The sequence below is a fragment of the Pogona vitticeps genome, chromosome 5 (assembly GCF_051106095.1).
Source record: "Pogona vitticeps strain Pit_001003342236 chromosome 5, PviZW2.1, whole genome shotgun sequence".
NCBI classification, from domain to species: Eukaryota; Metazoa; Chordata; class Lepidosauria; order Squamata; family Agamidae; genus Pogona; species Pogona vitticeps.
The window spans coordinates 54,742,219-54,759,798 of NC_135787.1; the positions used below are offsets into that span (position 1 = coordinate 54,742,219).

The 17,580-nt window shown below is 43.0% G+C and overlaps 1 protein-coding gene across 4 annotated transcripts in view; it reads left to right on the forward strand.

Annotated features, from left to right (window-relative positions):
- GALNTL6 (polypeptide N-acetylgalactosaminyltransferase like 6) overlaps window positions 1-17,580 on the forward strand; it is a 640,150-nt gene that overhangs the window by 522,427 nt on the left and 100,143 nt on the right. For all 4 annotated transcript variants that reach the window (XM_020803448.3, XM_073001453.2, XM_020803463.3 and 1 more), the window contains one exon: window positions 3,674-3,857. In XM_020803448.3, coding sequence (XP_020659107.3) covers window positions 3,674-3,857 — 184 coding nt within the window. The remainder of the gene's footprint in view (window positions 1-3,673; window positions 3,858-17,580) is intronic.

Sequence of the window (17,580 nt, forward strand, 5' to 3'; positions counted from 1 at the left end):
TTCATTTAATATCCCACCATTCAAACCATGGGCCCCAAAATCAGCAATGATGATTTAAAAGCACTATGCAATAAAATCAGGAAGACATCAATGCACTATTGGGTGATCTTAATACATTTGCTTGGAACATAATTCAAAGACATTATAATATGCTGATTTTGTTTCAGTCACTTATTTCTAAGTGCAGCACTGGGAAAGCTGTAAACATGAAATTGTTCACATGGAAGGATTATTCTTTTGGGTTTACTGAATTGTTGTTGTTGTTTTTTTAAGTAAATATATCCTGAGCCTTAGCATGAATTCACAGCAGCAAACTGCAGATAAATTATTCACTTTTGGATTCCAGTTTCAAGCAACAAAAGTACATTATTTACAGACCAGATTGCAGAAAGCTGGTTTCCTCTAGTTTTTTAAGACCTCATTAGTTCTAATTGCAGTCATCAACACATCTAGTATTTATACCATTGGTCAAAATAATAGTATATTTGACTGTGCACTCACTTACTGCTTCTAACAGACAACAGAGAGAGTAAAAAACAGAGCACAGAGGTGGGGCTTTCTTTAAATCAGAGGCAGGAAAGGAATGTGATTAGTGTGGAGAAACTGACGGTTACCCCTGCCCAGAAGGCTCACTCTCGGCCACACCTACTAGAGGCAGCATGCAAGGTTGAAAACAAAACAAAACAAAACAAACTACCCCCAACGTCATTTAAGTCCCAGTGATTCAGTTAGTCTGCTAAAGGTAACATCTGGTTTAAGTGCTATGTCTTTTGTTTATTCCTACAATACCTGACTGGTCTATACTTAAAAGAGAGACAAAGAAGTAATAGAACCAGCTAAGTGTCATTGTCTCAGTGAATTTTGACAGTCATAATATTTTAAAGTTTTACATCAGTGTGGGGAATGCCTCCTGTGTTATTAGCAACTAGAACAAGAGCCTCAGTACCAGACAGAGCTAAGGAATCAGGTAGAGGGGTAGAAAGGAGAGCAGAAGTAAAACATAGCGCAAAGCTAAAACATCTGCAGAACAGATTGATGAACAACCTCCACTTTGAACATTCCTGCTTCCCTTTGTACCATAATGTAATGGAGGGGTATCTTATCATTAGAAAGGAGTATGAGGGATTCCAGCACATCATTGCTAGCACATATTATCATAGATCTGGTGTGTTTATTGGTCAGATATGCAAAATTCAATAGTTAACCATTTTGTCAAGTACAGTCTTAAAAGAAATTAGTTATATGACCTTGCACCTCCTTGACATTCCTGTATGACTTTCCCCCAATGTCTGTATTCATTTGATCAGCATTTCATTCTCTGCTCAGCTTTACGTAAATGGTTCGATTGATTTTCTTCCCCACCTCTCTGTGGTCCTCAGGGCCAGTGTCTTCTTCCTGCCTTCAGTTCCTTTCCCACGTGTCTGCACATCTTAGCCTTTCTTATTTGCATTCAGAAAATGGAGGCCATCTACCTGTGTCATTTTTAATTTAATTTTATTTTTTGCCATCAGCATCTCTAGGAAGTTTGTTTATATTATTATTTTTTTCAAAAGAAGAAAACTAGCCATTGTTTTTTGTGCGTTTTTGATGAGCATCTACAATATCTTGCTGGATAGATCCATGGTTTAGATATCTGGGTTGAGAGTACAATTCTCCACAGTGCATCCCTGACAGGGGCTAGACTCAGTGACCCATAGGGTCCCTCCCGGCTCTGCAGTTCGATGATGATGATGATGATGATGATGATGATGATGATGATGATGATGATGATGATGATGATGATGATGATATCAAATAATCTTCAGCCCTGGGCTCCTACAAATAATGGCTGGAATCCTGTTGGCAATTTATACTTGCATTAAAGAAACTACATAAGTTACAGCAACACATTGCTGCTCATTAAAAGGCGTTGACTGTGCTCCTGGGCATGTGCTCTGATTGTGTGATTGGCACAGGCCCAGAAACAAAACCAACAGCTTGTTAAAAAGCCATGGTGTATGTGATTTCCCTTATTTAAATGTAAATCACCAATAAGATTTTGGCCATCAACTCTTGTGCACCATCGGATTGGAACACTCAGTCTCTGCTTCACATGGAATGGCTTTGTTGTTAGAAGAACGCCATCCTGTTCAACTGCTTGGATCTTCTCTCAGGTTTACTTTATTTGTGCAATCTGTTTTTCAAAACAAAAAAAACCTATGCTGGCTAACTTAATTTCAGAATTATGTCTACGATCTGAGTACTAAAAAGCTAGGTGTTATTAATAAGTGACTGATCCTTGGTGACGGATCATATCTACCACATCTCCTTTACATCAAAATGGTCCTGGGTTCTTTCTTTGCATTTCCAGATAGGACTGGGCAAAAGGCACCTCTGAATCTTTAAAGCTGATGAGAAAATGTTTGTAATTTTCTGTTTTCACTTGCAAGAATGAAATAAACTAAGATTTAGATCTCTGTCCTTGAAGTACAGGAGCACTCTGCTTTTCATGGGACCACCCTGCTTACAACAACTATATGACTATAAACCAGGGTGATGTTTGCAAAGCAAATAATAGACAAAAATGTCAATAATTTATCCAGTCATATCAAGGTTGGACTTCATATATCCCTGCAGGAATTATCAGATCTGTACCTCATCATTGAGTAGCAACTTGCAGCCACAACTTATACTATTTCATTTACACCGATGACAGAATTCTGTAACTTGCTCAGAATAAAGTCCCATTTACTCTCAAGATGAATGTGTATAAATTAGTCAGCTAATCCTGGTTCCCTAGAAAGTGTACCTGTAGAACTCATGCATTTGGGCAACTTTGTCTTTGTCTCACACTTTAGAACTCTTTTAAATCCTTTACATGCCTTCTCTAAAGTGGAATGTGGAATCTTATTTTTCAAAGGCATTCATTGTGTCACTCATTACTTTCAGGCTGCCAAATTATTGCTATCTCTTCATGAAATTAATTTGCTGCATTTTGCATTATTAACACATTGCACCACAAGTCACCAGCTTGCCAGAAAAACAAAGGGAAATAATCTTGATGTCTGTGTAATGATGCAGATTAATACCTATGGAAATTCATAAGTATTCTGGGTAAAATATATGAAAGGGATGTGGAAGAGAAATTGATAAATTAATCTCTTTGGCTTCAATTGCTGTCAGAGTATAACCTGAATTACAGTACAATCTGATATTTGTATTTTAAAGACAAGAATGGACAGCATTTTCTCAGCATGTTCCTGCCATGCACATGAAGATAAAATGAGCGTTTTAAAAAATTTTATTTTTTATTTTATTTTTTATTACTTGCCTGCTGGCAGATTTCTTAGGTGACAGATTGGGGACAGTTTAAAGCAGCAAAATGACAGCGATATAAACGACTTGACTTCTGCAGGTCTCTCTGGGATATGTCTCCCTTTGAAGGACTATAATTGTGTCTAATCACTGGCCCAGCGCATAAAGTCTGTTACAGACGGAGGCTTGATGCAGATGTGAATGAATGATTTTAGGGCCAGGGGGAACTGCCTAGACAATCTTCAAACTTGGGGAAAAAAATTAAAAAGTGTAGAAAAAGCAGAAGGAGATGCCTAAGGGATTCGCTTTGTGGTAATGGTAATGTGATATATGGCTTGAATAGACCTGCCGTTTTGTATTTTCTGCTTTCATCTTTCAGACCAGATTGCACTAAACCATAAAACCATTGTGTGTCCCATGATCGATGTCATTGACCACAATCACTTTGGATACGAGGCACAAGCGGGGGATGCCATGCGTGGCGCCTTTGACTGGGAGATGTACTACAAAAGAATACCAATTCCACCTGAGCTCCAAAGGACGGATCCCAGCGACCCCTTTGAGTAAGTAACAGCAATGCCTAGCATTGAAATGAGATGCCACTCAGGCAACAATTCTGAACGTGGTGGGCTGCAGCCTTAGGGCCTGTGGTCTCCTGGGCAAATGAGCCTCAAATTAAAGTTGGCAAACAAAAGCAGCAGCAAACAAAACAGTGGTGGGAAAGGTCAAGGTGCAGGATCTCAAACGCTGGTGAGTGGATCTATAAGGCCCTGTAGTCTGAACGGAGACAAATCCAGCCTGTAAAAGATGGTTGCTCTTTGTAGTTAGGAGGAAGAAAATATTGGTAGGAGAGTATGGGGAATTGATGTATCTGTCCTGATTCTCTGTACTATTCCACAGAGTGGCCTTTGAAGAGGCATTAGTTTATTATTTCTTTGCCAAAGATTGATGCAATAGATGAATCAAAACTGAGCTGGCTTTCAGCCACCAAAGGCCCAATCTATGATTGATGGTATCACTGCTGTATGTATCTTGCTATAATTTAAACACAGGGGTATAAAACAGAGCAGTATCCAGCTGACTTGTGAATAATCTCACCTAAACCAACATCTTATCCCTAGGATTGCATGGATCAAATAATTCACAGTAACTGTCTCCCAAATCTTTACAAAGTTGAGTCCATTTTTATTGTATTGTATTTTTGACAGTGGCGTAAAAGATAATTCATCCTCAGCAACCAGTGAAACGAGGCAAGGAGGTATTAAGGGACAAGTAGTGGAGTTGCACTTAGCTATCAAAACTGCAACCCAGTTTAGAGGCGGTGTTAGCATTAAAAAGTCAATTTGGTTCTGTTTACATTAGTGTAACTAAATTAGGCAGACTGTTCCACTCAAATGGGCCTCCATATGTTCTCCAGTGCTGCTTCGACACAGTTGTCATACCTGTTACTGATTTATCGAGAGAAGTTCAGACACGGTGGATTTGAATCTTCCCAGAAGCTTCCCTTTAATATAATCACAGATATAACTAAGGTTATAGGGGAGTCAGGAAATCCTTATCCTGGTACAGTTTCTCCAAGCCTGTTCATCCTGAAAAAATATAAATCAATAAAAACCAGAGTAGGTTGCTGATGGTCAGACAAATGTTAGGCAAACTGACAGGGAAGGAGCTGGGAATGCTGCTCCAGTAATGGCTGGGAATAACTGTGGACAAATCAGCCTTTGAAAGTCTCCACCCCAGTTCTGGGCACGGAAAACTGATAGACCATTTTGCTATATTTCTCCAGTCCAACTGTGTCTTTATAAATGTGGAGTGGTTGTAAGACAGCTTTTTCCCTCCTGTTTTTCCTAAAGACCTATAATTTTGTTTTGTTCTATCCTGTCCTTCCATTGTGCCTGCTGTGTACAACAATAATAATGCTGGCAACCTGATCTTTGCCTTACATTCTCCATAACCTTCTCTACCTAGTATTATTCTGGGGCATGGTGGTGGTAGTGGTAGTGCTGTAAGAATGGGAGACTCCACAAAAATCTGGCAGAGAAAAATTAGAGAAAAGTTTTGGAAAGTGACCTTCAGTTTCAAGAGGTATAAGAATGAGCATATATCAAAATGTTTCTCAGAAAAATGTCTTCTGAGAAATGTTGGCTCAGCCCTCTTTGTTACTCTTCAGAGTTCAGCACCTTTCCCAGGCTCTCCTAAATGTTGTATTTCCCAGACATACTTGTAGATATTTTTTTATTTCTACGCAGAGGTTCTCATATAGGTCTTTAAGCCCTGCAGCAGCTATGAAGGAGGGCAGTGTTGCATTCAACTCCAGGAAGGAGATGAAGTTAATGTGGTGTCAAAATGTGTCTTCCCCTTTCCCAAAAAGTTTTGTTCCCATGAAAAAGACTTCTGTTTTTCTGTCCTTTAGCATAGCCTTTAATTATATTCTTGAGTTTGTTATAACTCTGCAATTTTCTATCTGTTACCCATTTTTGGTCACTCTGCATCATTCCTGGTAATCACTTCATGACTTGGGGACGGGGGGGGGAACCATGTGAGAGGAGCTATTTCATAATGTCTTCTTTTAGGCCAGTGGTTCCCAACAGTCGGTCCCCAGATATTCTTGGATTAAAACTTCCAGTAGCCTTTGCCACTAGCTGTGCTGGCCAGGGTTTCTGGGGGTAGTAGTTCAAGAACATCTGGGTACCTAAAGTTGGGAACCACTGTTCTAGGCTTTTAACTGACGTGTCGGAAGCTGAGGAAGCTGCCATGTGCTCCATGGTTGCACAGGAAAACCAACAGATTTGCACACGTACCCTCCTCTTTCAAAAGTATTTTTGAAATACTTTCTTTCAAAACTGTTCTTTTCCAAACTATTTTTGAAAGTATATAAGGAATGGTGTGACCCAAGTTCCAGATGCGGGCTGGACAACACTGGCTTTGGGGCCCTTGTCCTCCAGTTGATTCAGGCCCAGGCAGGAAGAGGGTGTGACTTAAAAACAAAACAAAACACCACACACATTCCCTTCCTTCTATCCCTAAGACCACCTCCTGTTTGTCCATCCTTCCTCCTCCACCAGTGCTACTCTTTGATTTCTGTCTTTTTAAAAAATGGGACTCATTTCTCTTTGCCAAGTATGCTGCAGTGTTTCCTTTCTCCTTCTTCTCCACCTTGAAGAGGGGTTTTATTTTTATTTTCTAAAAGCTTCTCATTTCTCCTTTGTGGCTTTCTCCAGGGTTCTCACTGTGCCTGGCAGCTAAGGGCAGCCTCTGAGTCCTCCTCCTCCTCATGATCTTAGTGTGAGAGGGAAAGCAACAATAACAAATGCAGGAGAGCAAAGGAAGAGGAAAATAAGGGCTTTTAAAGAAGAAAATAGTTCTCTTTATCTCTACGTGACAGTCAGTGAAAAAGTAGCTTTCAGAAATAGGGTTCTGACCCTATTTCTGTCATCTTTTACTTTTGCTTCTCACATGTCCTTGACAATTTTAAATGTTCTCTGCCATCTGCCTAGATTTTTCTTTTCAACAGGATTCCCCCCCTTCTTTCCTAATATTATGTCTGGATTCAATCCACAGTTCTTCTGGTTCATGTTAATAGTCAATATACAAATGAAATAGACTACATAATTGGAAATAGGAGATGGAGAAGCTGTATTCTTTCTGCCTAAACAAGACCAGGAGCAGATTATGGATCATGAACTATTAATATCCAACATTAGAGTAAAGCTGAAAAAGAACAGTAAAAGAATCATAGTGCCAAAGAACGTATGTTTGCCTATAGTACTTAAAATTAATATAGGCATATTAATGCAAAAATGTCCTCCTTTTTTGTGAAGAGTGTTTCCTTGTGTGTGTGTGTGTGTGTGTGTGTGTGTGTGTGTGTGTGTGTGTGTGTGTGTGTGTGTGTGTGTGTGTGTGTGTGTGTGTGTGTGTGTGTGTGTGTGTGTGTGTTGGCTTTCATACTTTGTTATTGCTGCTGCAATAACAAAAATTGGTGTTTTGCTTTAATTTATTATTTTGAGCTTTCTGCATTCATGTTCACAATTCAAAACTTTTCAATTTTCAGCACAGCAACACTTTAACCTTCAGCATGAAAACATTACACAGTCAATCTGTATATTTGCTTGGGATTATTAAGGCTTGCTCTTTTCTTAGAAGGACCAAAAAAGACCAGAGCTTTCCTTGTTTCAAGCTTATATTCTTTGCAAAATTGTGTAGTACAGTGCTCTCAGAGGAGAGAAAATTGAAACTTAAAAGGGAGATTAAAATCTGTTCATTCTGAACCCAGGAGTAATTAATGTGTCTCCAGATACATCTAGCTTTTAACTACTTTCCAATACTGTGTAACACCTACCTGCTTCAACAATGTGGGGAATGCACAATTGCATTGCATCTGTATAACACTGCCTTGGCATTGATAAAGCACTGCATATTTATTGTGTTTCCAAAAGGTCACTTAGCTGAATGGAGCATTAAGGATCACCCAGCTCAGCATCCAGTATGGGAAACCAGAGTCAATTATACTCCACACTTTCTAGTATCAAATACTAGCAAGAGTTATTTTGGCCTTAAAAGTGCTCTACAGTATATTTTGCTGGAATGTCTAACCATGGCAACCAAATGCAGCTTTTGTATACAATGAGCTTGGAGTCACTCAGTTTCAGGAAAGCAGATCAACAATTTAGTTAATTTATGTACTTTTTGCTTTTTTTTTTTTTAACCTTCCTAAACTTGCCTCCATCCTTACAGATACCAAGGCAAAAATCTCTTGTTGAGATTCCGACACCCAGTTATGGCATCTACTTTTGATTATTACTTACTTTAACATTGGCTTTTCAAATTCTCTCTTTCTCTCTCTTTCTCTTTCTCTCTCTCTCTCTCTCTCTCTCTCTCTCTCTCTCTCTGTGTGTGTGTGTGTGTGTGTGTGTGTTTGCACAACTCTTAGGAGCCTTGGTGGGAAGACAAGTGACTCATAAATTCTTTTGGGAAAGATTTTATTAAATTAAAAATGGCAAAACCACATCATCACAATTATAATAACAGAGAAAAGAAACACAGTAGCAGAGACAGCATCAGTCAATTTAGGTGTTGTACAAACAAAAAGAATCTGAATTGGTGCCAACCCTAACTGCACCCTCCTGGGGAAGATTTTCCACAATTAAGAATACCACAAGAGAAGAGTTTTCTCCCTCACTTTCACCGAACGAGGCAAGAATACTTGGGAGAAGTATATGCAGCAAATCAGGACTTGTCTACACAGCTGGGCTAGAACATGCTAAATATGGCTGTTAGGAGGCCAATTATGAAATTTGGGGTAATCCTTGAATCCAGCAACATTTGAAGAGCTACCCCAGCCTGGATTCCTAGTTTGGTGTAATGGTCAGATGATTTGAGAGTCCTGGATTGTATCCCTGCTTAGCCATGGAAGTGGAACTGGTAAAGCCACTCCTTAAATACCTCAATAATCCAATTCAAACTTAATGGCACATCATACATATCAGACCCCTGAAACCAAATTTCCATCTTCCAGCACAACTCTAGGCAGGCTTACTCAGAGGTTAAGTACCGCTATGCTGAATGCAGTTCATTCCTTTACAAATGTGTTCTGCAAGGATGGCTAACAGCAGAGCTTACGAAAGTTAGGTTTTGGGATGTCAAGTCCCAGAATCTCTCACTCAGCATGGATGGTCTTTTTTGATGGCTTTCAGGACTGAGCTTCACATCCAGGGGTTTTTCCCCTCTCTCTCTCCTCTCCTCTTTCAAATGGTCCAGAAAGAGTTCTGAGCCATTTAAAAATCTGCATATTCCTTTCAGACCCTTTACGTGATCCTTGATAAAGCAGGGATGTGCAACCTGAGGTCCTCAAGATGTTGTTAGTCTGCAAATCCCATCTTTCTTCTCCACTGAATATACTAGCTGATACGATTTGTACGTAGTCCAACAATATCTGCAAGGCCATAAGCTACTCCACCCTTGTTATAACAGCATTACCTAACTGTGGCTGAAAGGCAGTGGTATGTGAAAGACATTGGATATGTTTTGTTTAAGAACACCAGTCTCAGGCAGCATGTAGCTCAACCCAAGAAGGTAACATCATCAACCTCTGATGTAACGTGCATCTGAAAGGTGACAACACTTGGGGCCTAGATGCTTCAAAACAAAACAAAACAAGGGAAGAAAACCCACTAAGTTTTGGTCTGCCCAACTGTTACTGTAAAAGAAGCAAGCTGAGAAAATTGTGTGAGTATGTCTTGCCCTTAGATGGCCCATCAGAGCTATTTTGCCAGATCAGCTTTCGCTGTGACAGTGTTAGACAGCTTGCTGCACACACCACAGGCAGGCAGCCAGGTAACATTTGGAATTAAATTACCTCCTTTTACCATCATTCAGTTGGGCAGCTGATGACCAGTGGAGTAGCTGTTTCCTACGGGAGACTGTCGCTGTGCAGAAGTGCTTGATTGGAGAGAACTGGGGACACTTTCAGCCTCTCGAAATACCAATTTTTACTTTGTATTGTACTTACATCCACATTGTCACTCAGACAGCAGATTGCTTCCTGATTACAGAGGAAACAGAGCTAGCTGCAAAGACTGTGATCTTGCTTTGGGTTTGTTTTGTTTCCCCCCCCCTTTTTTTTTCTACAATCAAATGATTCAAGATGAATCATTTTAGGTGAACTCTTAATAGTTCTGAAAAATCCAGTTTGTTTGCTTGTGAACTCAGTGCTCGATCCATGCAATAAAGTTACCCCCCCCAAAAAAAAGACCATCCATGCTGAGTGAGAGATTCTGGGACTTGACATCCCAAAACCTAACTTTCGTAAGCTCTGCTGTTAGCAGATCACAAAATAAAAGATGGAAGAGAGCACAGATTTAGATTTCTTGTGACAGATGTTGTTACTGAAATTTTAAAAGAAGCCTATTTGCACATTTTTGCTTAAATTATGTTTTGTCTGTTCTATTCTATTCTATCATTGGTTAAAGGGGGTCAGGGAGTGGTAAATGAAAGTGGGAAGGTGGGAGACATTCCCATAAATCAAAAGGAGGACACAATGTTAAACATTTTGAGAACATCCTCTGTGTGCTATACAGTCACTGTAGTTTGATACCACTTTGAATCATAGGATAATGGAATTGGAAGACGTCCATTGGGCCATAGAGCCCAATCCCTGCTCAGTGCAAGAACCCAAGTTAAAGTGTATCTGACAGATGACTCTCTTTCCTTTGAATGCCCTCCGTGTTGGACTTCCTGAGGTAATTGACTCCAACAGTTAGGAAGTTCTTCCTGATATTTAAACATAACTTGGCTTCCTGTAACTTGAGCCCATTATTACACGTTCTGCATTCTGGAACAAATCTAGCTAATCCTCCATATGATAACCTTTCAATTATTTAAAGGATGCTATCCCCTCAGTCTTCTTTTCTAGAGGCTAAACATGCCCTGATCATTGAGTCTTTCCCATAGGGCTTGGTTTTCAGTCCCCTGATCATCCTTGTTGTTCACCTCTGAATTTGTTTCAGTTTGTCAGTGTTTCTGTTAAAGTCCAGGGCTGGACATTGTATTCAAGATGGGACCGAAACAGTACAGGGGGCTAGTACTTCGGTACAGTGTTTGCCTCTTTTGCAGCTGCATTACACTCTTGGCTCATATTCCGTGTGTGATCTATGACAATTCCAGAATCTTTCTCACATGTAATATTGGTGAGTTAAGAATCCTCCATCTTGGAACTGTTCATCTGGTTTCTTTTTCCTAGGTGTAGAACTTTGCACTTACAGTATTCCTGTTAAAATTGTTCTGTTGTTTTCACCCAGTGCTTGAACCTTTCAATATATTTTTGAACAATATTTCTGTCTCCCACCCAATTTTCTGTCTTCTGTTAATTTGATAAGCTTTCCTTGCACCCCATCATCCAAGTAATTATAAAAAATGTTGGGGAGCACCAAGCTTAGGACTGAGCCAGTTTTAGATGGAGTAATTGATAAGCACACTCCGAGTATGATTCTGTAACCAAATGTCTACCTACCTGACATGTACTGTGGCTCCACCTCCCCTTCTGTTCTTTAGGGTATTTTTGAACAATTTATATCCTTCATTTGCTGTATTCCAGTCATAAGAGTCATCCACCAAGTTTCATTTATCCCTATCAAGTCATATTCACACTCCTGAACTAAGATTTCCAGGTCTTCTTGTTTGTTTCTCACACTCCTGGCATTTGTATATAGATATTGGAGACTGTGTGATTTGTGATCTTCTCCCCTTTCTATCTTTTTATGAAGACTACTATTGGGCCCTCTTAGAGCTCTTTACTCTGTTTCTCTCATTGTACATAAGCCTTCAACTATCTTTACCTCCAAGTTGCATCTCCTTCCTTCTGCCAGTTCAGTCTAAAGCCCTCCTGATGAAATTCTTCATCCTGTAGCCGTGACATGGCTCCATGCTATGAAATCCTGGGATTGTAGTTTGGTAAAATGTTTAGACAGTTCTGGAGCATAGTAGAGCTCTCTTTCAGAATATTCTAATTCCCCCATCACAGTACAAATCCTAGGATCCTGTAGGCTACAGGTATGACAGTCAGAGTGGTCTTGAAGTGCTATGGTTGTACGGTATAGATATGCCCCTGAGAGACAATCATCTTCCTTACATCAGCCTTCAGATTGAGAAGGCTTTTGAGATGTTTTCTGTATCATTTCCTTTCCTTGCTCTTCTGTTTATAGACACTTTTTAAAGTGAGATGAAAGAAAGAAATCACCATTCTAGCTACATTTCTTAGGCAGCTTTACGATCACTTTTCGGAAACTATGCAACATTTCATAGAGCAGACTGTCCTGGCTCTACCTTTTTATCTGTTCTAGTATCCTTTTCACATGATGGGTGTTTGCATGCATATAACTCCTAACACTGCTCATCAAAAAAGATCCTTTAAAAGATTTTCTGTGGTAAGGAAAAAACTGGGTACAGTAGTGAAAAAGCACAGGGGTTACAAACAGGCATTGTGCCATAAAAAACTCACCTGGGGTAACCAAATAAGAACCAGTAGATGGTGTGTACTGAATTTGTTGATGATACTAAAGCATATAGGGCCATTCTGTTTATGGTCCTAGTGACTGGTGGATGCTAGACGCTGCAGTTTTTTTAAAAATTAGACCTTCTACTGCTTCTGAAAGCAGAATAACAGTTTCCTCAGCACTGTGTCATATCTGGCTGCTTTGTTGAGAATTTGTGTAATAACTCTGGATCCACTCTGGTATTCATTTCTATGAAGACATCCAAAAGACTGCACTGTCAAGCAAACACAAAGCCTTACTACTTAGTAGCTGAAATCCTATTGCGTAATGTAACACAATTTGTAACATTCAGTTCCTAGCTGGCAAATACTGTAAAGAGTTTTCCCCAAGATTCTCAAATGTGCACCAAGCCTGCATGTGCACGAGCTCCTGAGAATCATGAGAGGTACTCATTTTTTGCTAGCTAGGCATGGACTGAATGTTACCAGTTGTGCCACACTAAACAACAGGATTCCAGCCAGTAAGTTTAAAGAGAATGGAAATGAAGTTTACTAGGAGCTAGTTTGTGTGTGCTGTGTGAAATATATGTATATATATATACATTTGTTTATTTCAAAGCTTGAAAGATATCTGTTTCCTTTATAACAGAGAAATGTACACTCAGAAGCAGAGGTTTCTGTGAGGACATTGCCTTTTGGATGAAAGGTTGACAGGTTGCAAAAGGCGCAACAGTTTCTCTGGTTTCTGCTCCTCCTCTCTGTTGTTCCGGGGCTCTGCTTTCCCCCTTTCTAAGTCAAAATAAATTGCTTCCTTCCAGAGCTGTCAATTTCTTGCTACATTCCATTAACTTGAGAGGATATTTGGAGGATACTTTTGTATGTCATGCAATTGGTATTGAGTCAGAACAACACATGTGCTCCAGTGGCCAATTTTGTGCATGTCAAACCAGTAAACCAGCTCCCCTATTATGTTGCAGCTCTTCTGATGAACACTGGGGTCTATTTGGCTGGCCAGGGTTCATGTGACTTAATTTTCCTCTATTAGCTTGCTAGGCACAGACGTCTCAAAACTGGTAGTAGTTTCTACAGCCTTTTTAGCCAAATTTTCTATAGATGCTAGACTACTACTTCCATAATACCAGGCACCATGACTGATGTTAGAGAAGTTGTAGTCTACATATATCAAGGGGGAGAGGTTGACCAAGAAGGGACTTTAAAGTCTTCCACATGCTAGTGTTTTTTAGATGTTTTGGATTGCCACTAGAGATAGGAACGAATACAGTATAAAAACGGATCAGTTTTTCTGACGAATATAGCTGATTTGTCATATATTTGTCAATCTGTATTTGTAAAATTTTAACTCAGGATGAACATGGCTTGACAAATATTTCCTCACTTTTATTTGTCAATCTGTTCATATTCATCTATATTCATTACCCCTTTCGGGGGCCTCTCTGAGCTTGCTGGAAGGACAGATCCTGAAGCTGAGGCTCCAATACTTTGGCCATCTCATGAGAAGAGAGGACTCCCTGGAAAAGACCCTGATGTTGGGAAAGTGTGAAGGCAAGAGGAGAAGGGGATGACAGAGGATGAGATGGTTAAACGGGATCATCAAAGCTACCAACATGAATTTGACCCAACTCTGGGAGGCAGTGGAAGACAGGAGGGCCTGGCGTGTTCTGGACCATGAGGTCCACGAAGTCGGACACGACTTAACGACTAAACAACTGAGCTTGCTGGTGACAATTTGAAGCTCTGGCCAATCAGGACAGAGATCCTGGATTGGCATGTCTGGCAGCCAATAGCACTGCTGAAAGGTGTATCTACTTTACAGACACTTCATATAAGCTTTTCCCGTCTGGCCGTTCCCCACTTCTGTTCATGCTCTCTGGAGTGAGAACAGTTGCTGCTCTCTGGCTTGCTGGTGCTCTTGCAGTTTTGCTTTTGCGGCAGCAAAGCAAAGACTTATATATATATTTTTCATCATCATTCATCAATCAAATCAAGTTTACTGGGCAAACATGGCAGAGGGGCCATGTGGGATCATTTAACGGCGTTCAGCAGTGATGACTGGCACACTGCAATACCTGCCTTGGGGTGGTCCGGAAGGGGTCAGACCCAGGCATCTGTCCTCCACCGCCCTCTGCCAACATCTGGAGAGGCACCACCCAAGGGTCCTGTCCAGGGAAGGCACTTCGTCCGTGTCATCTGGGAGAGGGAAAAGAGCAGCTCCAGGGGAGGCAGAAGGAGCCACAGAGGTTTCTGGAGCTGGGAGCATGAGGCAGGCCACGCTCCACGGAGTGGCACCCATTGGGTCCACCATGACCCTCAGCCAGTGATCAAAGGCCAAGGCCCAGCAGGCGGCCACTTGTCTCATTGCCGAGACGATTGACCTGCTCGGACTTCCACTGTCCATTGTGGAATCCCAAGCCTTCCGCCGGTTGCTGCAGTTTTTTGCCCCCTGGTATGACCTCCCCTCATGAAGAACTCTCAGTTCTAGAGTGCTTCCCTCGCTTTATGATTCTGTGAGGGAGGTGACCTGTGACCATTTTTCATGGCTGTAGGGGTGCAAGATGCACTTCACAACGGACCTGTGGAGTGGAGGTCAGCATGGTTACCTCTCGCTCACAGCCCACTGGTGGCAGCCAGAGGACTTGAGTAGTGGCAGGGCATCAGCGACAGGGCCACAGGGGGAGGCCCTTGCCCTGCCCCCAGGCTACAGGTCCATTCTACTGCAGGCATGGCACATGGAAGCTCAGGCGACAGGGAGGAACCTCACTGATGAGTTCCTGTCCACGCTGCAGGAGTGGGCACCAGGGAGGGAGGTGACCCACGGCCATATGGTCGCAGATCCTGGGCAGAACATGTTGGAGACGTTGAACGCAGTGGGCTCTGAGGGCATCATATGCATGGTACACAAATTACACCTTGTGGTGTGCAATGTCCTCGGCCTTGGCAGCCACACCAAGCCCAAGTGGGATTCTGGCACTCCTGGAGCAATGCTGCCAACTGGTGGGCCACTTCTCTCACAGCCTGAAAGCTGCCCACTGGCTGTGTGAGAGGCAGGGGGAGTTGGGTCAGGAGACCCATTTTCTCTTGACAGACCTGCCCTGTGGAATTCCACCTACACCATGGTGTCCCACCTGGTGGAGCAGAAGGCAGTTTTGGAGGACATCATGTCCTCTATGCCCATTCTGCCCAGAGGGAGAGAGGTGGGCATTGGTGCCACGGATTGGCTGGCCCTCTCCCAGATGGTGGAGGTGCTCAAGCCCTTCCTGGAGACTGCTGTGGCACCAGATTCCTCCCTCCTCCCACGGACCAGGGCTTTGGTTAAGAGGTTGCAGGCAGGCACACAGAAGCAACTCCATCCTGTCTACAGCGACAGAGCTTACCGCATGGCCTGCCTATGTGATCCTCGAATCAAGGGGGGCTTGGTAGCAGGCACCTCAGACCTCAAGGAGTGGAGGATGGAGCTCTCCATTGAGGTCCGCAGGGTGTTGGGGGCACAATGCTTGCATGGGGTGACAGGAACGTCAGGCCATGAGGGGCAGGGTGGTTTGCCCGAAACACAGAGAAGGACTTTCACCACCAACATTACTGGAGCTCTGTGGTGACCTTGGCACTTGCCTTAGAGGAAAGACAACGGCTGAGGAGGATTTAGCAGAGATAATAGTGCAGGAATATCTGGCTGAGCCCCCCGAGTCCTACCAGTCAGACCCCCTCCATTACTGGGCTAGGAAACTAGTCATATGGCCAGAGTTGTCCAATGTGGCCATGGGCCTCCTTTCCATCCCCTCACCAGCATCCAGAGCAAACGCGTGTTTTCCCATCTCAGAGACATATTCAGACCACACTGCTCGCATTTGGATTCCGTTACTGTGGAGAGACTGTCATTCATCAAGGTGAACCTTCTCTTTTTGGGCTTCTCCTCACTGAACCCGAAAAGGTAGGGTTCCAATGACAATCTCTCCCTTAACTCACCGCCTGCCTGCCTGCATCTGCCCACCTGCCCACCCTCCAGTCCTCCTGGGAAAAAAAGAGACCTGCCTACTTGCCTGCCGGCCTGTAAACCTGCCCCTCAATCAGAACTCTAGCTGCTGATTCTGGTCGCCTCCTCGGGCCAAGTTCCAACAAAGTTGTACCTCCCTGCTTGCCTGCATGCCTGCTGGATCAAGTCAGACCAACAGGCCAAGAACTGTTGAACTCCTGCCTGCCTGCCTGCTGGATCAAGTCAGACCAGCAGGCCGAGAACTGTTGAACTCCTGCCTGCCTGCCTGCTGGATCAAGTCAGACCAGCAGGCCAAGATCTGTTGAACTCCTGCCTGCCTGCCTGCCTGCTGGGTTACATACTCCAAGTGGGCTAAGTTTGTTCCAACTTCTGCCTCCCTCCCTGCCTGCTGGGTTACGTAGTCCTGGTGGGCTGTTTGTTCCACCTTCTACCTCCCTGCCTGCCTGCTGGCTTACGTAGTCCCAGTGGGCTGTTTGTTCTACCTTCTGTCTCCCTGACTGGGAGGAGAGAACTCCTGCCTGGCATGGGTTAAACCAGATCAGCTCTGCAATCTGAAGCCAGGTGACATGCAGACAGCCTTTGGTTGGGGCAGAACCAGGCTGGCCTTCTTGGTATCCAAGCCTAAACCCTCTCTTGGCATACGCAAAGCCTGTCCCGGGACCCCTGAATGTGACAAGAGGGTCAGACAACCCTCTTGGCACATGCAGAGCCTGTCCCGGCATCCCCGGATGTGACTAGAGCACCAGCCAACCCTCTCTTGGCACACACAAAGCCTGTCCCCATCCCCAAACATGGCAAGAGGGCCAGTCAGGTCTCTTGGCAGTTGGCACACCCAAAGCTGGTCCTGGGCTCCTGAATGTGACATGAAGACCAGCCTGTCTCAGCTCCCAAAACCTCCAAATGCTATCTTTATCATATCCGGGCGGTCTCAGCAGCCAAGTTGCAATCCTCCCCAACTTTCTAGTTCTAAACAAGCATCTTTGTTTGTTTGAAGGTTGTTAACAAGTCTAATTAGACGTTCATGGTGAGTGACAGTTGAGTTTCCTAGGCCTGTCTCAGACCCACCCAAAGTCTGTCCGGGCATCGCCCCATCGCACAGCTTCAGAATGCAGAGCATCTGTTTCCAACAGCCCTGCAGCCCTACGGATTAACCGCTGTTAGTAGCACCAGGCTTGGAACTTTTTCTCCTGTTGGTGCTACTGATTCCCCAAGAGCCGGGCTCTGCCCCCCAAGCCTGTCCAGACATCCCCCATACCAAGATGGACAACAACAGCACAACAACAACAGC